The sequence below is a fragment of the Macaca fascicularis genome, chromosome 8 (assembly GCF_037993035.2).
Source record: "Macaca fascicularis isolate 582-1 chromosome 8, T2T-MFA8v1.1".
Taxonomy (NCBI): domain Eukaryota; kingdom Metazoa; phylum Chordata; class Mammalia; order Primates; family Cercopithecidae; genus Macaca; species Macaca fascicularis.
Genome location: NC_088382.1, coordinates 32,017,804 through 32,042,147, shown reverse-complemented (window position 1 = coordinate 32,042,147; position 24,344 = coordinate 32,017,804). Strand labels below are relative to the sequence as shown.

At 40.6% G+C, this 24,344-nt stretch overlaps 1 protein-coding gene across 3 annotated transcripts in view; it reads left to right on the top strand.

Annotated features, from left to right (window-relative positions):
* Positions 1–24,344, top strand: part of INTS9 (integrator complex subunit 9) — a 128,110-nt gene that overhangs the window by 33,150 nt on the left and 70,616 nt on the right. For 2 of the 3 annotated variants that reach the window (XM_005562965.4, XM_005562966.5), the window contains exons 3-4: positions 14,151–14,211; positions 18,411–18,473. In XM_005562965.4, the coding sequence (XP_005563022.1) occupies positions 14,151–14,211; positions 18,411–18,473 (124 nt within the window). The remainder of the gene's footprint in view (positions 1–14,150; positions 14,212–18,410; positions 18,474–24,344) is intronic. The other variant, XM_045399006.2, reaches the window with a different exon arrangement.

Here is a 24,344-nt window from a genome sequence, read left to right as displayed (position 1 = left end):
TTCCGCTTCCCATTCTTTCACTCTCAGAGGGAAGTTCTACTAGCAGAATGGTTAGCTGTCCATAAGGTTTCTTACAAAAGGTGTCTCCTTTTGCTCAGACCAGGGCACAGTTGCCTAAAGTGGTATTCCTGACCCTGTCTGTCCGCTCAGTTGCTTTATTTGTCTTCGTAGCATTTATTATATTATGAGTACATATTTATTGATTGTCTTTCTTCTCCACTACATGTAAGTTTCATAAAGGCAGGGAATTTGATTCTCCATTGTATCCCCACTGCCTAGAACTATTCTTGGCATGTGGTAGCTACTCAGTAAGTATTTGTTGTATGAATGAGTTGCTTTATCTTCTCTGGATTCCATCCTAATCACTTTTTCAGAGTCCTTTTACTATTACAATTAACTAATTAATTAAATTATTATTTTATATCTGCTTGGACTTTTCCATGTTGATTGTCATTTAATTATAATCATTCACATTTAACTTAAAATTTAAAAAACAATTTTAATTTCTCTCAACTCGTTTTTCCCCTTCAGCATTTCTAAACCCTGTCCAGGCTTCACTCTGCCCACACCACTCCACTAGAACCTCTCAGGTCCCACATGACTTCATGTCATTGGACGTGATGGGCATTTGTCAGTCCTCATCTTATTTGACCATTCAGTAGCAGTGACCTCCATGATAATGCATTCCTGGTTTTCCTCTTACCTCTGTGACCCTTCTTTCTCTGTATACTTTGGAGATGTGTTTTCCTGTAATTGGCCATCATGTATTGACATTCTTCAGTATTCATTGCTTGGCCATCATATTCTCCATCAAGGGCATTTAATAAATGCTTAGCACTATTCATAATAGCAAAGACATGGAAGCAACTTAACTGTCTCTCGGCAGTGGAGTGGATAAAGAAAATGTGGTACATATACACCACGGAATACTACACAGCCATAAAAAAAGAATGAAATCATGCCCTTTGCAGTGACATAGATGCAACTGAAGGCCATTATTCTTGGTGAATTAACACAAGAGTAGAAACCAAATACTGGGTTGTTGGCGCCAAGATGGTGGAATAGGAACAGCTCTAGCCTCCAGCTCCCAGCATGAGTGACACAGAAGATGGGTGATTTCTGCATTTCCAACTGAGGTACCAGGTTCATCTCACTGGGGCGTGTTGGACAGTAGGTGCAGGACAGTGGGTGCAGCCCAAAGAGTGAGAGCCAAAGCAGTGCAAGGCATTGCCTCACCCGGGAAGCACGAGGGGGAAGGGAATTCCTTTTCCTAGCCAAGGGAAACCGTGACACACAACACCTGGAAAATCAGGACACTCCCACCCTAATACTGTGCTTTACCAAAGGTCTTAGCAAACGGCACACTAGGAGATTATCTCCCGTGCCTGGTTCGAGGGGTCCCACACCCACAGAGCCTCCCTCATTGCTAGCACAGCAGTCTGAGATCTAACTGCAGGGTGGCAGCGAGACGGGGGGAGGGGCGCCCGCCATTGCTGAGGCTTCAGTAGGTAAACAAAGAGGCCAGGAAGCTTGAACTGGGTGGAGCCCACCACAGCTCAAGGAGGCCTGCCTGCCTCTGTAGACTCCACCTCTGGGGACAAGACATAGCTAAACAAAAAGCAGCAGAAATGTCTACAGATATAAATGTCCCTGTCTGACAGCTTTGAAGAGAGTAGTGATTCTCCCAGCACGGAGGTTGAGATCTGAGAACGCACAGACTGCCTGCTCAAGTGGGTCCCTGACCCCAGAGTAGCCTAACTGGAGAGCCTAACTGGGAGTAACCTAACTGGAGTGGACCTCAAGCAAACTCCAACAGACCTGCAGCTGAGGGTCCTGACTGTTAGAAGGAAAACTAACAAACGGAAAGGACATCCACACCAAAACCCCATCTGTACGTCACCATAATCAAAGACCAAAGGTAGATAAAACCACAAAGATGGGGAAAAAGCAGTGCAGAAAAGCTCAAAATTCAAAAAATCAGAGCGCCTCTCCCCCTCCGAAGGAACACAGATCCTCGCCAGCAATAGAACAAAGCTGGACGGAGAATGACTTTGACGAGTTGAGAGAAGAAGGCTTCAGTCGATCAAACTTCTCAGAGCTACATGAAGAACTATGAACCCAGCGCAAAGAAACTAAAAACCTTGAAAAAAGATTTGACAAATGGATAACTAGAATAACCAATGCAGAGAAGTCCATAAATGACCTGATAGAGATGAAAACCATGACACGAGAACTACATGACAAATGCGCAAGCTTCAGTAACCGACTTGATCAACTGGAAGAAGGAGTATCAGAGATCGAAGATCAAATGAATGAAATGAAGCAAGAAGAGAAGTTTAGAGGAAAAAAGAGTAAAAAGAAACGAACAAAGCCTCCAAGAAATATGGGATTATGTGAAAAGACCAAATCTACGTCTGATTCGTGTACCTGAAAGTGACAGGGAGAATGGAACCAAGTTGGAAAACACTCTGTAGGATATTATCCAGGAGAACTTCCCCAACCTAGCAAGGCAGGGCAACATTCAAATTCAGGAAAGACAGAGAATGCCACAAAGATACTCCTCGAGAAGAGCAACTTCAAGACACATAATTGTCAGATTCACCAAAGTTGAAATGAAGGAAAAAATGTTAAGAGAGAGAAAGGTCGCATTACCCACAAAGGGAAGCCCATCAGACTAACAGCAGGTCTCTTGGCAGAAACTCTACAAGCCAGAAGAGAGTGGGGGCCAATATTCAACATTCTTAAAGAAAAGAACTTTCAACCCAGAATTTCATATCCAGCCAAACTAAGTTTCATCAGTGAAGGAGAAATAAAATCCTTTACAGACAAGCAAATGCTTAGAGAGTTTGTCACCACCAGGCCTGCCCTACAAGAGCTCCTGAAGGAAGCACTAAACGTGGAAAGGAACAACCGGTACCAGCCATTGCAAAAACATGCCAAAATGTAAAGACCATCGATGCTAGGAAGAAACTGCATCAACTAACAAGCAAAATAACCAGCTAACATCATCATGACAGGATCAAGTTCACACATAACAATATTAACCTTAAATGTAAATGGGCTAAATGGTCCAATTAAAACACACAGACTGGTAAATTCGATAAAGAGTCAAGAACCATCAGTTTGCTATATTCAGGAGACCCATCTCACGTGCAAAGACACACATAGGCTCAAAATAAAGGGATGGAGGAAGATCTACCAAGCAAATGGAGAACAAAAAAAAGGCAGGGGTTGCAATCCTAGTCTCTGATAAAACAGACTTTAAACCAACAAAGATCAAAAGAGACAAAGAAGGCCATTACATAATGGTAAAGGGATCAATTCAACAAGAAGAGCTAACTATCCTAAATATATATTCACCCAATACAGGAGCACCCAGATTCATAAAGCAAGTCCTTAGAGACTTACAAAGAGACTTAGACTCCCACACAATAATAGTGGGAGACTTCCACACCCCACTGTCAACATTAGACACATCAATGAGACAGAAAGTTAACAAGGATATCCAGGAATTGAACTCAACTCTGCCCCAAGCGGACCTAATAGACATCTACAGAACTCTCCACCCCAAATCAACAGAATATACATTCTTCTCAGCACCACATTGTACTTATTCCAATAACTGACCACATAGTTGGAAGTAAAGCACTCCTCAGCAAATGTAAAAGAACAGAAATTATAACAAACTGTCTCTCAGACCACAGTGCAATCAAACTAGAACTCAGGACTAAGAAACTCAATCAAAACCACTCAACTACATGGAAACTGAGCAACCTGCTCCTGAATGACTACTGGGTACATAACGAAATGAAGGCAGAAATAAAGATGTTCTTTGAAACCAATGAGAACAAAGATACAACATACCAGAATCTCTGGGACACATTTAAAGTAGTGTGTAGAGGGAAATTTTTAGCACTAAATGCTCACAAGAGAAAGCAGGAAAGATCTAAAATTGACACCCTAACATCACAATTGAAAGAACTAGAGAAGCAAGAGCAAACACATTCAAAAGCTAGCAGAGGCAAGAAATAACTAAGATCAGAGCAGAACTGAAGGAGATAGAGACACAAAAAAACCCTTCAAAAAAATCAATGAATCCAGAAGCTGGTTTTTTGAAGAGATCAACAAAATTAATAGACCACTAGCAAGACTAATAAAGAAGGAAAGAGAGAAGAATCAAATAGACGCAATAAAAAATGATAAAGGGGATATCACCACCGACCCCACAGAAATACAAACTACCATCAGAGAATATTATAAACACCTCTACGCAAATAAACTAGAAAACTTAGAAGAAATGGATAAATTCCTCTCCCAACACACACTCTCCCAAGACTAAACCAGGAAGAAGTTGAATCCCTGAATAGACAAATAGCAGGCTCTGAAATTGAGGCAATAATTAATAGCTTACCAACCAAAAAAAACTCCAGGACCAGATGGATTCACAGCCGAATTCTACCAGAGGTACAAGGAGGAGCTGGTACCATTCCTTCTGAAACTATTCCAATCAATAGAAAAAGGGGGAATCCTCCCTAACTCATTTTATGAGGCCAACGTCATCCTGATACTAAAGCCTGGCAGAGACACAACAAAAAAAGATAATTTTAGGCCAATATCCCTGATGAACATCGATGAAGAAATCCTCAATGAAATACTGGCAAACCGGATCCAGCAGCACATCAAAAAGCTTATCCACCGTGATCAAGTGGGCTTCATCCCTGCGATGCAAGGCTGGTTCAACATAATGCAAATCAATAAACATAATCCAGCATATAAACAGAACCACAGACAAAAACCACATGATTATCTCAATAGATGCAGAAAAGGCCTTTGACAGTATTCAACAGCCCTTCATGCTAAAAACTCTCAATAAATTCGGTATTGATGGAACATATCTCAAAATAATAAGAGCTATTTATGACAAACCCACAGCCAATATCATACTGAATGGGCAAAAACTGGAAGCATTCCCCTTAAAAACTGGCATAAGACAGGGATGCCCTCTCTCACCACTCCTGTTCAACATAGTGTTGGAAGTTCTGGCTAGGGCAATCAGGCAAGAGAAAGAAATTAAGGGTATTCAATTAGGAAAAGAAGAAGTCAAATTGTCCCTGTTTGCAGATGACATGATTGTCTATTTAGAAAACCCCATCATCTCAGCCCAAAATCTCCTCAAGCTGATAAGCAACTCTAGCAAAGTCTCAGGATACAAAATTAATGTGCAAAAATCACAAGCATTCTTATACACCAATAACAGACAAACAGAGAGCCAAATCATGAACGAACTCCCATTCACAATTGCTACAAAGAGAATAAAATACCTAGGAATCCAACTTACAAGGAATGTGAAGGACCTCCTCAAGGAGAACTGCAAACCACTGTTCAGTGAAATAAAAAAGGACACAAACAAATGGAAGAACATTCCATGCTCATGCATAGGAAGAATCAATATTGTGAAAATGGCCATACTGCCCAAGGTAATTTATAGATTCAGTGCCATCCCCATTAAGCTGCCAATGACTTTCTTCACAGAATTGGAAAAACCTAAAGTTCATATGGAACCAAAAAAGAGCCCACATTGCCAAAACAATCCTAAATCAAAAGAACAAAGCTGGAGGCATCACGCTACCTGACTTCAAACTATACTACGAGGCTACAGTAACCAAAACAGCATGGTGCTGGTACCAAAACAGAGGTATAGACCAATGGAACAGAACAGAGCCCTCAGAAATAATACCTCACATCTACAACCATCTGATCTTTGACAAACCTGCCAAAAACAAGAAGTGGGGAAAGGATTCCCTATTTAATAAATGCTGCTGGGAAAACTGGCTAGCCATAAGTAGAAAGCTGAAACTGGATCCCTTCATTACTCCTTATACGAAAATTAATTCAAGATGGATTAGAGACTTAAATGTTAGACCTAAAACCCTAAAAACCCTAGAACTAGGTAATACCATTCAGGACATAGGCATGGGCAAGGACTTCATGTCTAAAACACCAAAAGCAATGGCAACAAAAGCCAAAATTGGCAAATGGGATCTAATTAAACTAAAGAGCTTCTGCACAGCAAAAGAAACTACCATCAGAGTGAACAGGCAACCTACAGAATGGGTAAAGTGTTTGCAATCTACTCATCTGACAAAGGGCTGATACCCAGAACCTACAAAGAACTCAAACAAATTTACAAGAATAAAACAAACCACCCCATCAAAAAGTGGGCAAAGGATGTGAACAGACACTTCTCAAAAGAAGACATTTATGCAGCCAACAGACACATGAAAAAATGCTCATCATCACTAGCCACCAGAGAAATGCAAATCAAAACCACAATGAGATACCATCTCACACCAGTTAGAATGGCAATCATTAAAAAGTCAGGAAACAACAGGTGCTGGGGAGGATGTGGAGAAACAGGAACACTTTTACACTGTTGGTGGGACTGTAAGCTGGTTCAACCATTGTGAAAGACAGTGTGGCGTTTCCTCAAAGATCTAGAACTAGAAATACCATTTGACCCAGCCATCCCATTACTGGGGATATACCCAAAGGATTGTAAGTCATGCTGCTATAAAGACACATGCACACGTATGTTTATTGCAGCACTATTCACAATAGCAAAGACTTGGAATCAACTCAGATGTCCATCAGTGACAGACTGGATTAAGAAAATGTGGCATGTATACACCATGGAATACTGTGCCGCCATAAAAAAGTTCGTGTCCTTTGTAGGGACATGGATGCAGCTGGAAGCCATCATTCTCAGCAAACTGTTGCAAGAACAGAAAACCAAATACCGCATGTTCTCACTCATAGGTGGGAATTGAACAATGAGATCACTTTGACACAGGAAGGGGAACATCACACACCAGGGCCTGTTGTGTTGTTGGGGGAGGGGGGAGGGATAGCATTAGGAGATATACCTAATGTAAATGACGAGTTAATGGGTGCAGCACACCAACATGGCACAGGTATACATATGTAACAAACCTGCACGTTGTGCACATGTACCCTAGAACATAAAGTATAATAATAATAATAAAAGAAAACCAAATACTGTATTGTTCTCACTTGTAAGTGGAAGCTAAACATTGGGTTCATATGGACATAAAGATGTCAACAATAGATACTGGGGACTACTAGAAGGGCTAGTAGGGAGGGGGTCAAGGATTGAAAAACTAACTCTTGGCTACTATGCTCACTACCTGGGCAACAGGTTCAGTTGTACCCCAAACCTCAGCATAATGAAATATACCCAGGTAACAAACCTGCATGTGTACCCTATGAATCTGAATAGAAGTTGAAATTCTAAAAATTAAATTGCTCAGAGCTGCAATAACCATCCAAATAGCAACTTACAAATGTGTATCTTTAGTTAGTAACTCTTTTCCAAGTTCCAGATTGATGTGTCCAAAATGCCTACCAAAAATTTTAAAATTACCTAGGCATGGTGATGTGTGCCTGTAGTCCTAGCTGACTTGGGAGGTTGAGGCAGGAGGATCACGTGAGCCCAGAAAGACGAGGCTGCAATGAGCCATGATCATGCCAGTGTACTCCAGCTTGAGGGAGGGAGGGTGGGAGGGAGGGAGAGAGAGAGGGGGAGAGAGAGAGAGAGAGAGAGAGAGAGAGAGAGAGAGAGAGAGAGAGAGAGAGACTATGTCTCAAAAAAAAAAAAGAAAAAACTCAACATGCCCTCAAACTTTTTTTCACGATCACACTGGGTCCAGAAGAGGAAAACGAATCCTTCCAGATACGGTTTTCTTCAAGTTCCTATCTTAGTAAATGGTATCCTTTTATAAAAACGAGAAAACTGGGAGTTAACTTTCATTCAGCCTTTTTCCTCACTGCTCCATATGCAATCTTTGATTAAGCCTTGACACTTTTACCTTCTAAATAGTTCTAGAATCCAGTCACTTCTCTTCAGTGCTGCTGTAGTCATTCCCGTCTTTTATAGGTATCATTACTAAAGCCTCCTCACCAGTTTCTTCAATTCTCATCTTGACCCTGTCTCAATCAAGCGTCATCTTTTTGGTGTGACTTTTTACTGGAAATCCTACAGATTTACAGAAAAGCTGCAAAAACAGTACAAGCAATTCCTAATTGCCTTTACCAGTTTATTGGCATTTTAACAAATTTGCTTTATCATTTCCTCTTGATATGTATACACATAATTTTTTTCTGACCCATTTGAGAGTGAGATGCAGGCATGATGCTCCTCACCCGTAAATGCTTGAGTGTATTTCCAAAGAGCAAGGACATCGTCTAACATAACCATGATACAAAAATCAAAATCAGAGAATTTACATTGATAGTATACCAGTGTCTAATCTGTATACCTTATACATATGTCTCCACTTTTGCCAATTCATAATTCACTATGAAACCCGTTATAGCAAGAGAGAGAAATGGTAATTTCTGGTCCAGGATCTCATCCAGATCCCATCCACATTGTATTTAGCTGTCATTTCTTCAGACTCCTTTAATCTGGAAGACTTTCCCGGTCTGTGTTTTATGACCTTGAGGTTTTTAAGAGTATGGCCAATTATTTCATATAATGACTTTCAATTTGGGTTTGTCTGATGTTCCCTCGTGATTAGGTTGGGGTTATTGTTTTTCGTAGGAATACCGTGCTGATGATAGTATCTATTATCAGAAGGCACATGGTTCCGTTTTCCCCACAATCATCTTTTAGGAGCACAAATCTAATCTTATATTCCTTGTTTAAAACCTTTCAGTGGTTTTTCATTGCTCTTAGGACAAACACCACACTCATCTCAGTGTATCAGCCTTCACGCCTGCCCCTCCAGTACCTTCTTTATACTCTGCCTCTTGTTCTTTGTTTCCTTCTATTAAATAGTTTCAAAGAAATCTTCTGACTCCTTACTCAGAGCAGTCACATGTATTGTTTTTCCAGCCTGGAAGACTGTGTGAGATCATCCATGACTACAGTTTTGATATAGGAAGGACATAATGATGGCATTCTAGCTGGATGGGGACTGGGAGGGAGTGTCTTGGAATCTGCTCAAAGTTCCATGTGAATAAATGAATAACCTTCATGGAAGCTGTCCATGCCAAGGACTGGTGGTGAAAAGGACTGAAGGAACCTGCTGGGCTGTTCACCATGGAATACGACACAACCAGAAAAAAGGAACAAAATCATGCCCTTTGCAGTGACATGGATGCAGCTGGAGGCCATTATTCTTGGTGAATTAACATAAGAACAGAAAACCAAATTCTGTATGTTCTCACCTGTAAGTGGGAGCTAAACTTTTTCTAGTCCCTCAGGCCCTGCCCCCAGTTTCCCCTTGACTCTGCTCCTGTCCAGATCTCAACTCAGTCCTCGTGTCCCCAGGGAAATTTTTTGATGCTGCCTCCACTTGTCCCCATCAATTTGCATGCTGACTGGATTCGTGTGCCTCGCCTGCTTCCTCAGGAGGAAGGAGTATTTTGCTCACAGTCCTATCGCTGGCACCTAGTCCTGTCACCAACATCTTGACATACTAATAAAGATCCCTAAATCAGTGAGTGAAAAGATGAGCACCTCACTGACCTGCAACACCGCACCCTGTGATGAGGCTCTTCCCTGTTTCCTTCTTGAAAGACCTCCTCCACCTTCACTTCCTAACTCCTATTTTCTACTCTACCACCTCACTGCAAACTGTCAAAAGTGCACTTTCTGTGAACCCATGGCACCTCCTGTGTACCCCTGTCAGAGCTCTTATTTTATTCTGGTGTAATGACTCCCTATACTAGATTGCAAACTCCTAAAAGGAAAGGATTGTTTATTTACTATCATTCCAACACTTTGCACTGGGAATTAAGCTTGTTAGTATTTTTTGAATAAATGAATGAATGGACTCATGCCTCTTTCATTATTATTTTCTGATTGTAAAAGTAATACATTTCATACCTGGATGTGGTGGTATGTACCTGTAGTCCCAGCTACTTGGAAGGCTGAGACTTGAGCCCAGGAGTTTGAGTCTGCGGTGGGCTGTGATCTCACAAGTGCATTCCAGCTTGGGCGACAGAGTAAGACTCTGTCTTTAATAAAAATAAAAAAGAAATTGCAGGCCAGGCGTGGTGACTCACGCCTGTAATCCTAGCATTTTGGGAGTCCGAGACGGGCGGATCCTAAGGTCAGGAGATGGAGACCATCCTGGCTAAAGTGGTGAAACCCTATCTCTACTAAAAATGCAAAAAATTAGCCGGGCGTGGTGGCGGGCGCCTGTAGTCCCAGCTACTCGGGAGGCTGAGGCAGGAGAATGGCAGGAATCCAGGAGGCAGAGCTTGCAGTGAGCCGAGATGGCGCCACAGCACTCCAGCCTGAGCGACAGAGCGAGACTCCGCCTCAAAAAAAAAAAAAAGAAATTGTGTATAATGTTCAATCTTCTTTTCAGTATTTTCCTAGGCAATAGATTACTTGTCTAAGGTTATTTTGCTTTTAAGCATTAAAGTTCAACTGTGTAAACTTCGTAAATCTTTCCACAGAAATCTTAGAATAATTTACCTATTTTTCCAAAATAAACAATTACTTTAAAAATCTTTTTTTTTTTTTTTTTTTTTTGAGACAGAGTCTTGCTCTGTCTCCCAGGCTGGAGTGCAGTGGCCGGATCTCAGCTCACTAAAAGCTCCGCCTCCCGAGTTCACGCCATTCTCCTGCCTCAGCCTCCCAAGTAGCTGGGACTACAGGCGCCCGCCACCTCACCCGGCTAGTTTTTTCTATTTTTTTAGTAGAGACGGGGTTTCACCGTGTTAGCCAGGATGGTCTCGATTTCCTGACCTCGTGATCTGCCCGTCTCGGCCTCCCAAAGTGCTGGAATTACAGGCGTGAGCCACCGCGCCTGGCCCCTTTAAAAATCTTTTATACATTTTTTCGACTAAAAATTTTAATGGTATCCTTTTTTCCTAAGAAATGTTAGTAAAATAGCGGGTGCAAAGATGTGCTCTTCTACAATCTTTTTTTTTTTTTTTTTTTTGGGCACCTTTACCTCCCATGTTTTATTAGATTGATTTCTTTCTTTTTTCTTTTTTTTTTTTAGATGGAATTTTGCTCTTTTTGCCCAGGCTGGAGTACAGTGGTGCCATCTTGGCTCACTGCAACCCCTGCTTCCCAGGTTCAAGTGATTTTCCTGCCTTGGCCTCTCAAGTAGCTGGGATTACAGGGAAGCACCACCATGCCCGTATAATTTTGTATTTTTAGTAGAGATGGGATTTCATCATGTTGGCCAGGCTGGTCTCGAACACCTGACCTCAGGTGATCCACCCACCTCTGCCTCCCAAAGTGCTGGGATTATAGGCGTGAGCCACCGTGCCTGGCCATTTTATTAGATTTCTGTGGAAAGATCTCTAGCTCCTTGTTTACAAAGTTTACACCATCGAACTTTGTAATCATTAAAAGCAAAAAACTAAGTCCCTTCCCCTTTGGTAACTTAAAATTTACTCTTTGTGGTTTATTCATTAACTCATTGGAACACAGTAAGCAAATATTTTCATCTCTATAGTCAGCATCCCTTTGCCATGTGGTGATGTATTTGCATCCCCTTGTCATTGGCACTATTGTTACAACGTGGTCATGATTTCCTTTCAGCATTCAGTCTCATCTACTAGCAGTGGCTCTAACCCAAAGTAACCACCCAGGTATAATAGATGGCTTTGATGTTATTAAAAAAATGTTTTCCAGGAGTGTAAACCACAACACCTGAAAATTTTGCTTGTTAAAAAATTAGTTATATTCTGATAAGCAACTTACTATTTCTAAACGTTTGTTGAGGACAGCTAACTGCATCTGTCATCTGATTTGTGTGGGTCTGATGGGGAACAGACAGAGTGTGTGTCCTTTGATCCAGTTATCTTTATAAAGGGAAGTAGATATTTACAACCTTGTTTTAGAGAGTTAACATGCATGAAATGAGAACAGTGTCCACATTGTCTTGTCATTACACTTTTATTGGAATACTTGCTTTCTTAATCTGATCTGATAGCAAATATATTTTTCAAGAAGTAAGAAGTCTTCAAAATATATGACTATGAAATGAGGTGGGAATTAAAACAACTAATGGTAATAGTATATTTTTCTGAAAAGTTAGAGCAGAAAACTCCCAGAGTTTATTTTTAAAACTTTTTAAAAAACTCCCAGAGTTTAAAAAAAAAAAAAAAGTTATCAGGTGTGATTTATACCAGTCAAATTTGATTCTCTCAGTAGTGATTTTCTTTTTTTGTTTTTTTTAGACAGGGTCTTGTTTCAAAACAAGATTCTACTTTGTTGCAGTGGCACGATCATGGCTTCCTGCAGCCTTGACCTCCTGGGCTCAAGTGATCCTTCCTCCTTGACCTCCCAAGTAGCTGAGACTACAAGCGTGTACCACCACAGCCTGCTAATTTTTTAATTTATTGTGAAGACAGGGTCTCACTATGATGCCCTGGCTGGGCTCAAACTCCTGGGTTCAAATGATCCTCCCACCTTGGCCTCCCAAAGTGCTGGGATTACAGGTGTGAGCCACTGCACCTGGCCTCCAGTAGTGATTTTCATTCTCTAATATACATCAGTATTCTCACTTTTGGATAAATAAAGGCAAGATGTAAACAGTTAATCTAGATAAAGGGTATGTGAGAGTCCATTGTATTCACATCCTTGCAACTTTTCTGTAAGTTTGGAATTAATGTCAAAATTATTTGCACCAACCTAATAATTAAAACTTAACCCCCACCCCCGGCTGTGTGCGGTGGCTCACGCCTGTAATCCCAGCAGTTTGGGAGGCCAAGGCGGGTGGATCATGAGGTCAGGAGATCGAGACCATCCTGGCTAACACGGTGAAACCCCGTCTCTACTAAAAATACAAAAAATTAGCCGGATGTGATGGCGGGCACCTGTACTTGGGAGGCTGAGGCAGGAGAATGGCGTGAACCCAAGAGGCGGAGGTTGCAGTGAGCCACGATTGCACCACTGCACTCCAGCCTGGGTGACAGAGCGAGATCCCGTCTCAAAAAACAATGACAACAACAACAACGAAAAACTTACCCCCACCCCCAATTCTCACTTTTTTCTGAAAGTAGATGCGTTTATATTTTATTCAGGTTTTTAACCATTTCTAAAAGATTGACAGATATTCACATATTTATGCTTTTATGTTGACTTTCATACCTATCTACTTACAGACTTAGCATCTGACCAAATTATTTTGAGAAGAGGAAGAGAGACCTTACAGATACTTGGTTTCTGATTCTTTTAGTCCCACACCCTTACTTTGTCCTTAACTTTTACATCACAGAAGATAATTTTGTAGTGAGTGCTGAAATCCTTTTGCCATCCAACTTGGAATCCTGATGGGCTTTTTCTTCACACATTACCTTGGTCATTACGCTTTTAATTTTACCAGCATACTGTTTTCTCTCCTGAGTTATTGGCACTTTCAGCTTGCATTATATTTCTTCTGGTCAACTAGTAGTACACAGTTAAATCTTTAGATTATTAGTAGTAAATGATTTTTTAATTCAGATTTTTAAAATGTAACATACACATGAAATTGACCTCATCTGCTAGAAGCTGTTCACTTTAGACATGGTGTCATTTTGTAACACTTGGGAAAACTAGCTTCATTCTCCAGAATTGGAAGCTCAAGTCACAGGTGACAGGTGACTAATCCACTTGTAAAGCTGTGAACCCAAAGCATGGATTGGACTGGAATTCGGGTATTCGTGTTTGTGGTGAATGCTGACGGGGAGATAGTAGGGCAGTGTTCTCATCAGAGCTCCTATTCGCATCTGTTTTTTCATCCGCAATAAGATGATGCCTGTTCTGCCCTGTCTAAGGACTGTGGCCAGACACATGGGAAAGAAGATGGGGTGATTGGACAACTATAAAAGCCTCTCATGTCTCATCTTTCTTTTTTCTTTATTATTCTGCATACGATTCTTTTAGTTTTTCCAATTTTCCGCCAAACTGTTTGACCTTTTAATATCCTATTGCCACATAATTTTTAAGCTTGATACAACATGGTTATTTCTCTTATATTTGATTGGTATTTAGGATAAGAACTACTACCAGTAATTTTAAACTGTTCTTAACTTTATGGAGACAGTACAGTTACCATGAAATCATTGAGGATTATAATCTATCTAGGTTAACTTAATCTTAATATTTTGTTTTGCAGTCCCAGGCTGTCCAGTCTTCCTGGCTGGTCCCTGAAGGATGGAAATGCTTTCTTGGACAAGGTAATATCTAAGACTACAAACTAAAGCATATCTATACACAGTGGAAAGTTATCTTCTCATACCAGAGCCACCCTGTAGTAGTGTGACTGATGGCTTTTTTTTTTCCCTCTCTGAAAAACCCCAATATCTATGCTGGGGTCTTCAGGACATGGTAGCTACTATTTTTAAGTGCCTTTTAGAGAATGTCACTGTTCTGATTCAGATCCATTTTGCTCATGTGTAGAAATTTAAGTACTTCTGCTGCAAATACCTTTTATCACCGCAGAAAGAAAACTGTTATTTCTAGAATTGCAATGAGTGTTTCAAAGACAAGGTTTTTTTTTTTTTTTTTTTTTTTTTAATTTATTTATTATTATTATACTTTAAGTTGTAGGGTACATGTGCATAACGTGCAGGTTTGTTACATATGTATACTTGTGCCATGTTGCTGTGCTGCACCCATCAACTCGTCATTTACATCAGGTATAACTCCCAATGCAATCCCTCCCCCCTCCCCCCTCCCCATGATAGGCCCCGGTGTGTGATGTTCCCCTTCCTGAGACCGAGTGATCTCATTGTTCAGTTCCCACCTATGAGTGAGAACATGCGGTGTTTGGTTTTCTGTTCTTGTGATAGTTTGCTAAGAATGATGGATTCCAGCTGCATCCAAGTCCCTACAAAGGACTCAAACTCATCCTTTTTTATGGCTGCATAGTATTCCATGGTGTATATGTGCCACATTTTCTTAATCCAATCTGTCACTGATGGACATTTGGGTTGATTCCAAGTCTTTGCTATTGTGAATAGTGCTGCAATAAACATACGTGTGCATGTGTCTTTATAGCAGCATAATTTATAATCCTTTGGGTATATACCCAGTAATGGGATGGCTGGGTCATATGGTACATCTAGTTCTAGATCCTTGAGGAATCGCCATACTGTTTTCCATAATGGTTGAACTAGTTTACAATCCCACCAACAGTGTAAAAGTGTTCCTATTTCTCCACATCCTCTCCAGCACCTGTTGTTTCCTGACTTTTTAATGATTGCCATTCTAACTGGTGTGAGAAAAGAAGACATTCATACAGCCAACAGACACATGAAAAAATGCTCATCATCAAGACAAGGTTTTTTAAAGAATCAATCCAGTTCATTTTGTGATTGAAAAGAGTAAAACCTTTTTTAAAATAACTTTAAAATCCTCAAGTAGATGAGTTTTAAACTGCTTCTATGAAGGGTCAGATCAGGTAGGGCTTTGTAAAAAGCTTGGTTCTTTTTTGGGTAACAATAGGCCACAGAAGGTTACAGAAGGACAGTGGCATTGTCAGATTGGATCACTCTGGCCACTGTGTGGGGAATGGTCTGAGGAGCAGAGTGTTTGACTTCCCCGGCAGTGCCTTCGTGTGCAGGGGACAGTGCTCTTAGGTAAATTTGAGTAGAGGGTCTCCCACACTATGATCTGTGATCCCATTTCAGCCTGTCCTGATAGTCTAGAATGGATAATCTCTATAGATGATTTAAAAAAAAAAAAAAAAAAAAAAAAACAGTTCTAGGAATCTGGGATTTGGAGTTCTATTATGACTTTAATGACTGACTACACCTAAAATAAATGGCTTAAATTACTTCTTTCTCTTTGAGGCTATTAAATTTTTGACATTAGGTTATCTTTTCAGTAATTTCTTCCTCGGATCAATAGTTAGACAGTTATTTAATAAATGAAAGACTAAAGCTACCAAAAAATGTTCCAACTATAAGCTAGTCAAACTTTGTACTAAAATCAGAGGTATAGGAAGGTTAAAGACTGTAAAGCCCCCTCAGGCCACTTCTTAGTCCCCTAAATCATTCTTCCTTTCCTCAGTTTCACATTTGAAAAATTAAGAGTTTAAAGATGCTTAACATGATTCATCTAAATAAAGCATTTTCTCTTGTAATAGATACTATTAAATAAAGAGGTGTTCTTTTTACAGAATTAATTCCTGTAACTGCACTGTAGCCTCAAGTACAAGCCAAATGCATAATTTGAAACCAGATTTTCTTCAGAGCTGACTGTAAAATTATGTGACATTCAGAAACCTGTGCACCTGATTTCAGCCTGATTCTCCTGCTGGCTATAAATCATTGTTCCCTGCAAAAGGCTCTGAAGCATCCCATTACCAGCGCATTGTGAGCGAAATGACTTGCATGTGTATGTGGGAGTATTTCATTAGAAGGGAGTGGTGAATAAAATACAGTGACATTGTAAGTGTTTGGAATGGCAAATATGCTTCTGCAGGTCAGGAAGGATGAGAGCCTGCGAGGAGACTTCATCATATGCCCTGTCCTGAAATGTAGCATTATGGGGAAGAAGATTACATAGCCCATTTAAGGCCAGGCAAAGCTTTGAAATTTCCCATGATTTGTCTTTAATCATTTTTAACCTCATCCTAAGGGAGTGGGGAGTCTTCTCCCATTAAACATAATTGCTCATTTGTTTTTAGCTGGCAGGTACATTGTAATTAAGAAAAGTGTTCAGTCTCCTTTTGGCTCAGCCTGTCACTAGTTAAATGGTACTCATCTAAGGAGAGGAACCAGAGTGTATAGTGGAAGGCAAGGGGAGGAAATTGTCTATCAAGGTTCTGATATGAGACTTGTAACATTCAAAAGGACAGTACTATGTAGTCAGTGCCCTATTTTCAGATAAAGATTGAGAGTAAAATCATTCAGACTCTGATATGTAACTATAGATACATGTATATATAGATACGTATAATATATGTTGAGTGACTAATGGAAACATGATAGAACAAAATTACAAAAGTATCTTTCCCTTTCTGGAAAGAGCAAAGGAAACTGTCAACCACATTCTATCTTTTACTGGTTTCAGTGTGAAGTCATAGGTAGCTTTAACCTTGATGGTGCAAAAAATTCACTGTGGACTTCAGTTTAAAGTGTCAGTGAGAGGAGAAAGCATTAGTGGCCTTCAGGAGGCATCGTAGCAGACCCTATTGGTAGCCCACCCATATCTCTCGGACTTTGCTATTTCACTGTCGTCTGTCATAATTCCATCTGCCAGTGTCTGTATGGCTTTGCCTGAGAGTTTTTTTCCTGAGGCTGCACAAAATGCAGGAGTTGGTATATAAACATTTCAGCCCCATTGCTCCTCAGTGGGATAATTTGGAGCTGTCTGTGTTAGATCATTTCTGAGTTTCCCCATGGGGATAAGTTCCAGTTGCCCCAAGTTGTATGTGGCTCAGTGACAAAGCCATTATCTGTCACCTTCCTTTGCACTGATCACTTCTCTACTCTGTTTTCTCAGCACCTCCCATATGAACTACCTTCTGTCAAACTCTTTTCTCAGGGTCAGTCTGTGGGGGAAAGACAGGTTTATTAAATTTGGTGGGTCATGGGTGGGGTGAGAAGCTGGACTATATCTATTTATTTATACATATACTTTTTTCTTTTGAATAAATACATTTGGTTTATAATGCTAAATAAATGGTATGTTGTGCAAGGAAAAACGTTATATTCGTGGTGCTGGTGGTGGTTGTGGTGGAGGTGGAGGTGGCAGTGGTGGAGGTGGAGGTGGTGGTGGTGGTGATGGTGGAGGCAGTGGTGGTACTTGTGGTAGCGGAGGAGGTGGTGATGGTGGTAGTGCAGGTGGTGGATGCTGAATCCCTGTTTCAGGCTCTTGACCCTCCCTCCTTACGTCCCCCTTTCCTCCCAACCCTTGGTAGGTGGAGAAAAAGCCTCTAAACAGTTTATGTAGGGCCATGACTCCTAGCCTGACAGCATAACAGAATCACTGGAGGTGCTTGTTATAAACACATATTCCATGGCCTCATCCCCAGTTTCTGATCCCTTCAGTCTTAGATAGGGCCAGGGATCTTTTTTGTAATCCACGTCCCCACATAATTCTGGTGTTGCTAGTACAGTTTGCATACCTTATTTGGAAACCACTGGATTGTGGGTTATGGGAGCAGCACATACCCATGCATGGAAGAGGTTTCAAAAAATGTGCATTCAAGTCCTGAGTCTGCAACCAACCAGCATTTTACCCTTAGTAAGACACTTGGCCTGCCTGAGCCTAAACACAGGACAGTCGGCCTAATAACCTCCCAGCTTCCCTCCAACTCTAGTAGTCTATGATTCTTCGTGAAAAGTTTTGTTTGAGGAGTATATTTATTTGGTCCTATATGTACTGGGTATCTCTTCCTTGTGTTTTTCCTTTTCATTTCTTTTAGGAGCTAAAGGAGTGCTCGGGTCATGTATTTGTGGATTCTGTGCCTGAATTCTGTTTACCAGAGGTAAGATTAAGGTGAATCTTATTGTAGAAACAAACCTTATTATGTAATTGCTCAAAATGAAGTCAAGAAATAATTTTAAGAGGCTTAGCTTCCTGTTTTCAAGTTTAAATGAATCCGTTATTCCAGGCACATTGTTACACAGCCAAAATGTGATCATTTAGCAGCTTTTTATATTGTCTGTAAGTCATTTACGTCACTCTCTTCTTCCTATTTCCTGTTCTTTCTGTAATCCCCACTAATACTCCTACTAGGGCATGTTTTGAGCAAGGTAAGGAAATAACTCAAGCCTTTTAGTTTTATGATTCTGATGCCTATGTGCTTAGGTTAGCCATATGTGTCCTGGTCTTGCTTTATGGTGGATAACTGACAATTGCTATTATTTAGCCAATGCCAGTAAACTGTAAAAATTCTTGCTGACTTGAAATACCATATTTAATATTGTTTGAAATTCATAGATTCTGAACTGAGTCATAGAAAACAGTTACTTATTATTATCATAGTGAGACTTATTGTTAGGGTGTGGGGCCAGTTTCATCCTTTCAAGGGAAACTAAGATCAGTTTCCGTTTGTTTTAAAGGCAGCTAATCTCAGCTGAGAGACCTAATCCCCAGAGTAGCCTAGATGCGGTTCTTAACAGACATGTGAAATGTGGAAAGCCGGAGCTGCTCGCAGGTTCATGAGAAGGTGCCATCCTCTTTTTTCCATATGCCCAGTGGATCACAGTACCTGTAGAAAATACTTCCACAAATTCAGGGCCAAAGAGAAAAAGAATTTGGAGTGCAGTTTCTCTTATTTTTGTTTTCTCTTCTTCCTTCTCTTTCCATTTCTACGCTTTGTTTAATATCATGTAGATCAACATTTTTATCTCTCTTGGAAGTATGTGTATATGTCTTTGAGGGTACCAGAGCAAACAGAAAAATAAACACAGACAAACGTGGTAATTGAAGTTGGCAGATAAGGGAGAAAGTTTGAGATTTAGTAGTAAGCCTAAAGCTGAAGGAATCCAAGAATCCAGAGCTCTCCCTCACCATTAACCAAAGTCATTTTGTCATCCTCATTTGTCACTTAGGAATTGGTAGGGCAGTTCACCATCTGTTTGAAGATTCCTGATCCTAGGTGCTACATTTGTTTTCAGTTGACCACGTGTGATACTGACTACTGCAACCTTCTGTTTATGGACACCACTGTAGAATTTATGAATTGGTGTTCCGGTGGCTTTCTGACTTACTCTTTAGGATACTCAGCTTTTAAATTAGACAGTTACCATTCCACAGTTCACTTTTGCCAAGCTAAAGGATTATTGATATATTTAGGGTTCTAGAGCCATATACATTTTTTCAGGCAAGATTTTAGGGCACAAATTAGTAATAGTCACTGTTTTAAGGTAGAGCCAGGCCTTGTATGATTGGAAAAAAAATGGGAGAGTAATGGAAGCAGGAGAGAGGCACTTATTATAGCCCAGTCTTCACTGACTTGTGGGTGAGCCACACAGCCAAGGTCCCAATCGTCATGAAATTTACAAACTAGTACAAATAGCTTATATATCTTTGTATCCCAGTACAGTACGCAACCAGTAAATGAGGGTTGTTTTGATTGAATTTATGGTCTGTAGAACCCCAAGTGTTGGTATACAACAATTTTAAAGTTAGAGTAATCTTTACTGGATTCCATTGAGTGAACATATGTAAGTAAATATGTTAGTACAGTTGACCATTGAACAATATGAGTTTGAACTGGAAAAGTCCACTTACATGTGGAGTTTTTCATTATGACAATTTGAAAAAACTTGCAGATGAACTGCATAGTCGAGAAATAGCAAATTAAGAAAACGTTAGACATGTCATTAATTCATAAAGTATGTATAGAAAGTAGTCTATTTTCTCATTTACCATCATAAAGTATACACAAATTTATTATAAAAAGAGAAATTTTTTTTTTTTTTTTTTTTTTTTTTGAGACAGAGTTTCACTCTGTCACCTAGGCTGGAGTACAGTGGCATAATCTTGGATCATTGCAACCTCAGCCTCCTGGGTTCAAGCGATTCTCCTGCCTCAGCCTCCCAAGTAGCTGGGATTACAGGTGCCCACCACTATGCCCTGCTAATTTTTGTATTTTTAGTAGAGACAGGGTTTCACTATGTTGGCCAGGCTGATCTTAAACTCCTGACCTCGGGTGATCCACCCACCTTGGCCTCCCAAAGTGCTGGGATTACAGGCATGACCCACCACACCCAGCCAATAATTTTTTTTCATTGGCTCTATTGCCCAGGCTGGAGTGCAGTAGTTCAATCTCAGCTCACTGCAACCGCTGCCTTCCTGGCTCAAGCCATCTTCCCACCTCAACCTCCCAAGTAGCTGGGACCACGGATGCACACAACCACACCCTGCTAATTTTGTATTTTTTGTAGAGAGGGGTTTTGCCTTGTTGTCCAAGCTGGTCTTGAACTCCTGAGCTCAAGCAATCTGCGTCAGCCTCCCAAAGTGCTGGAATTACAGGTTTGAGCCACCGCGCCCAGCTGAAAAAGTTAAAATTTATCAAAACTATGCACACCAACATTTACAGACCATACATGACACGATTTGCACTCGAAAGAAACATAAATGAGCATTAAGATTCAGTATTTAATCACATGCATAAAACTGTAGTACAGTCTATAACTTCATAGCCACCTCCTGTTACTGTTGTGGTGAGCTCAAGTGTCTGCTTAAAACACCATGTGATGCCAGTCATCTCCATGTGAGCCGTTCCCCTCTCCTGTAAATTGCGTATTGCAGTAAAGAGTGATCTCTCACAATTCTCATGGATCTTGCGTCATGTTTAATGCAGTACCGTTAACCTTGAATAACACCATGGGACCCATACGAAGTGCCGCTAGTGATGCTTGAAGTGCTCCCAAGAAGCAAAGAAAAGTCGTGGCATTACAAGGAAAAGTTGAAGTGCCTGATATGTAGATTGAAGTCTGCAGCTGACATTGCCCGCCATTTTGGGACAAATGAATCCAGCATAAGGACCATTGTAAAAAAGGACCATGTTAAAAAAAAAAAAAAAAAAAAAAAGGAAAAAGAAAAGAAAAACAAGAGAAAACACATGAAGCTGTCACTGTAGCTACACCAGCAGGCATGAAAACTTGTACTTCTTGTGAAATACATTTTTACCTCGTATTGAAAATGCAGCATTACGTGGGTGCAAGTCTGCTGTAAGAAAGGCATACCTATAGACTCTGATGTGATTCAAGAAAAAGTGAAATCATTGTATGACAACTTAAAGCAAAAGGAAAGCTTAAAAAAATGTCAAGATAACAGGAAAAGCAGCTTCCTCCAGCCAAGAGACACCAGACAAATTCCTAGATGCCATTAAGAAAATCACTGAGGAGAAAGACTATCTGCCTGAATGGGTTTTTAATGCAGATGAAAGTGTCCTAATCTGGGAGAAAATGTCACAAAAAAACATTTATTAGGAAGAGAAGTGAGTTCCAACACTTAAGGCAGGAAGGGATAGGCTAACTCTACTGTTTTGCGCAAATGCACTCGGGTTTTTTTGTTTGTTTATTTGTTTGTTTTTAATCAGGACTGCCTTTATCTATAAAGTGGCCAACCCCTGATCCCTGAAGGAAAAAGGTAAACACCAGTTGCCAGTCTTTGGCTTGTACAACAAGAAGGCCTGGACAGCGAGAACAGCTTTTCAGGATCGGTTTCACTGATGCTTTGTCCCTGAAGTCAAGAAGTACCTTGCCACTAAGGGACTGCATTTTAAAGTTCTTTCAGTATTGGACAATGCCTCTGGCCACCCATAATCCCATGAGTTCAACTCCAAAGGTGTCAGAGTGGTCTAATGCCCTAAACACACCATCACTAATTCAGCCTCTAGATCAGGAGGTCATAAGAACCTTTGAGCCTCATCACAGTACTCTGTGGAAAGGACTGTCAGCTCTATGGAAGAGGACCCCAATGGAACATCATGAAAGTCTGGAAGGATTACACCATTGAACCTGCCATCATTGTTATAGAAAGAGCTATGAAGCCTGAAACAATAAATAAATTCCTGCTAGAGAAAACTGTGTCCAGGTGTTGTACTTCACAGGATTTACAACAGAACCAGTCAAGGAACTTAAGAAAGAGATTGTGGATATGACAAAAAAAAAAAAAAAAGTGGGAGGTGAAGCGTTTCAAGATATGGAACTTGGAGAAATTCAGGAGCCTATTAGCACACCAGAGGAGTTAACAGAAGATGACCTGACCAAGATGAGTGCTTCTGAACCAGTGCCAGATGATGAAGAAGACATAGAAGAAGCAGTGCTGGAAAACAAATTGACATTAGACAGTCAGGCAGAAGGGTTGCGATTATTCAAGACTGCTTTTGACTTCTTTTACAACTTAGATCCTTCTATGATATGGGCACAGAAACTAAAATGGTGGAAGAAGGGTTGATACCATATAGAAACATTTTTAGAGAAATGAAAACGTGAAAATGTCAAACAAATTATGACATATATCCGTAAGCACTCCGAGTGTGCTGGCTTCTCCTACCTTGCCTTCTACCTCCTACACTTCTTCCTCTCTGCCACCCAAGCCAACAAGACCAACCCCTCTTCCTCCTTCTCCTCAGTCTGTTTAATGTGAAGATGACAAAAATAAAGACCTCTATGATGATTCACTTCCACTTAATGGATAGTAAATGTATTTTCTTTTCCTTATGATTTTTTTTGTTTTTGAGATGGGGTCTCACTTTATTGCCCAGCCTGAAGTGTGATGGTACAATCATAATTCACTGCAGCCTCGACCTCCTGGGCTCATGTGATCCTCCTGTCTCAGCCTCCGAGTAGATGGGACTACAGGTGTGCAGCACCATGCCTGGCTAATTGTTTAAACATTAGGTCTCACTACGTTAACCAGGCTGGTCTCAAACTCCTGGCCTCAAGCAGTCCTCCCACCTCAGCCCCGCAAAGTGCTGGGATTACAGGTGTGAGCCACCACATCTGGCTCCTTATGATTTTCTTAATAACGTTTTCTTTTCTCTAGCTTATTTTATTGTAAGAATATAGTATATAGTGTATATGCGAAGTATGTGTTAGTTATGTTATTAGGAAGGCTTCTAGTCAACAGTAGGCTATTAATAGTTAAGTTTGAGGGGAGTCAAAAGTTATTTTCAACTGTCCAGGGGGTCAGCACCCCTAACCGCTGTGTTGGTCAAGAGTTACATGTATATAAATGTGGTTTGGAATTTAAATTTCTCAGAGGAAAAATGTTTTATGTCAGCATACATTTTTTATATATACCAACAGAATAATTTTTTATTTTTTTAATTCTAGACTCTGTGGGCTGGTTCTTAGACATTAAAGAGAAATTTCAAGTTTTCTCACCCAGTTTCTGTATACATGAGGACTGGTGGCGATGGTTTTCAGCTTTATTGTTGCTTCAGTGTGATTCGCATTGTTTTCTTCTGGATCTATCACTGTGCTACTCCGTCTTAATTTCCCTATTTGTTTAAAAATGATGCTAGGGAGGTAGTGGAGAGTAGGACCAGCAAAGAGTTATATGGTCCTTCATGAGGAGGACACTGTCTTGCAAGGGCAGTGCACAACTTGGGGTGAAGGTTAGGATGGGTTGGCTGTTCATTAGGCATGGTGTTCACACAGACAGCAGTACCCTGGCACTGAGTAGTTTATGAGCTCTGCTGGCATCCTATCCTTGGGGGCCAATGCTGCCTGGCATCTTTATTAAATTACTCATTTTGTTTGTAAAGTTACTCAACTGAAAAATACCCATAGCCAGAATGGCACCCTGCCTCTCTTCATCTGCTTGTGTCACATCATCCTTCTTATTTCTTCTTCGTGGGGATGTATTATCTCAAGGACCCACCTCTTAACCGAGT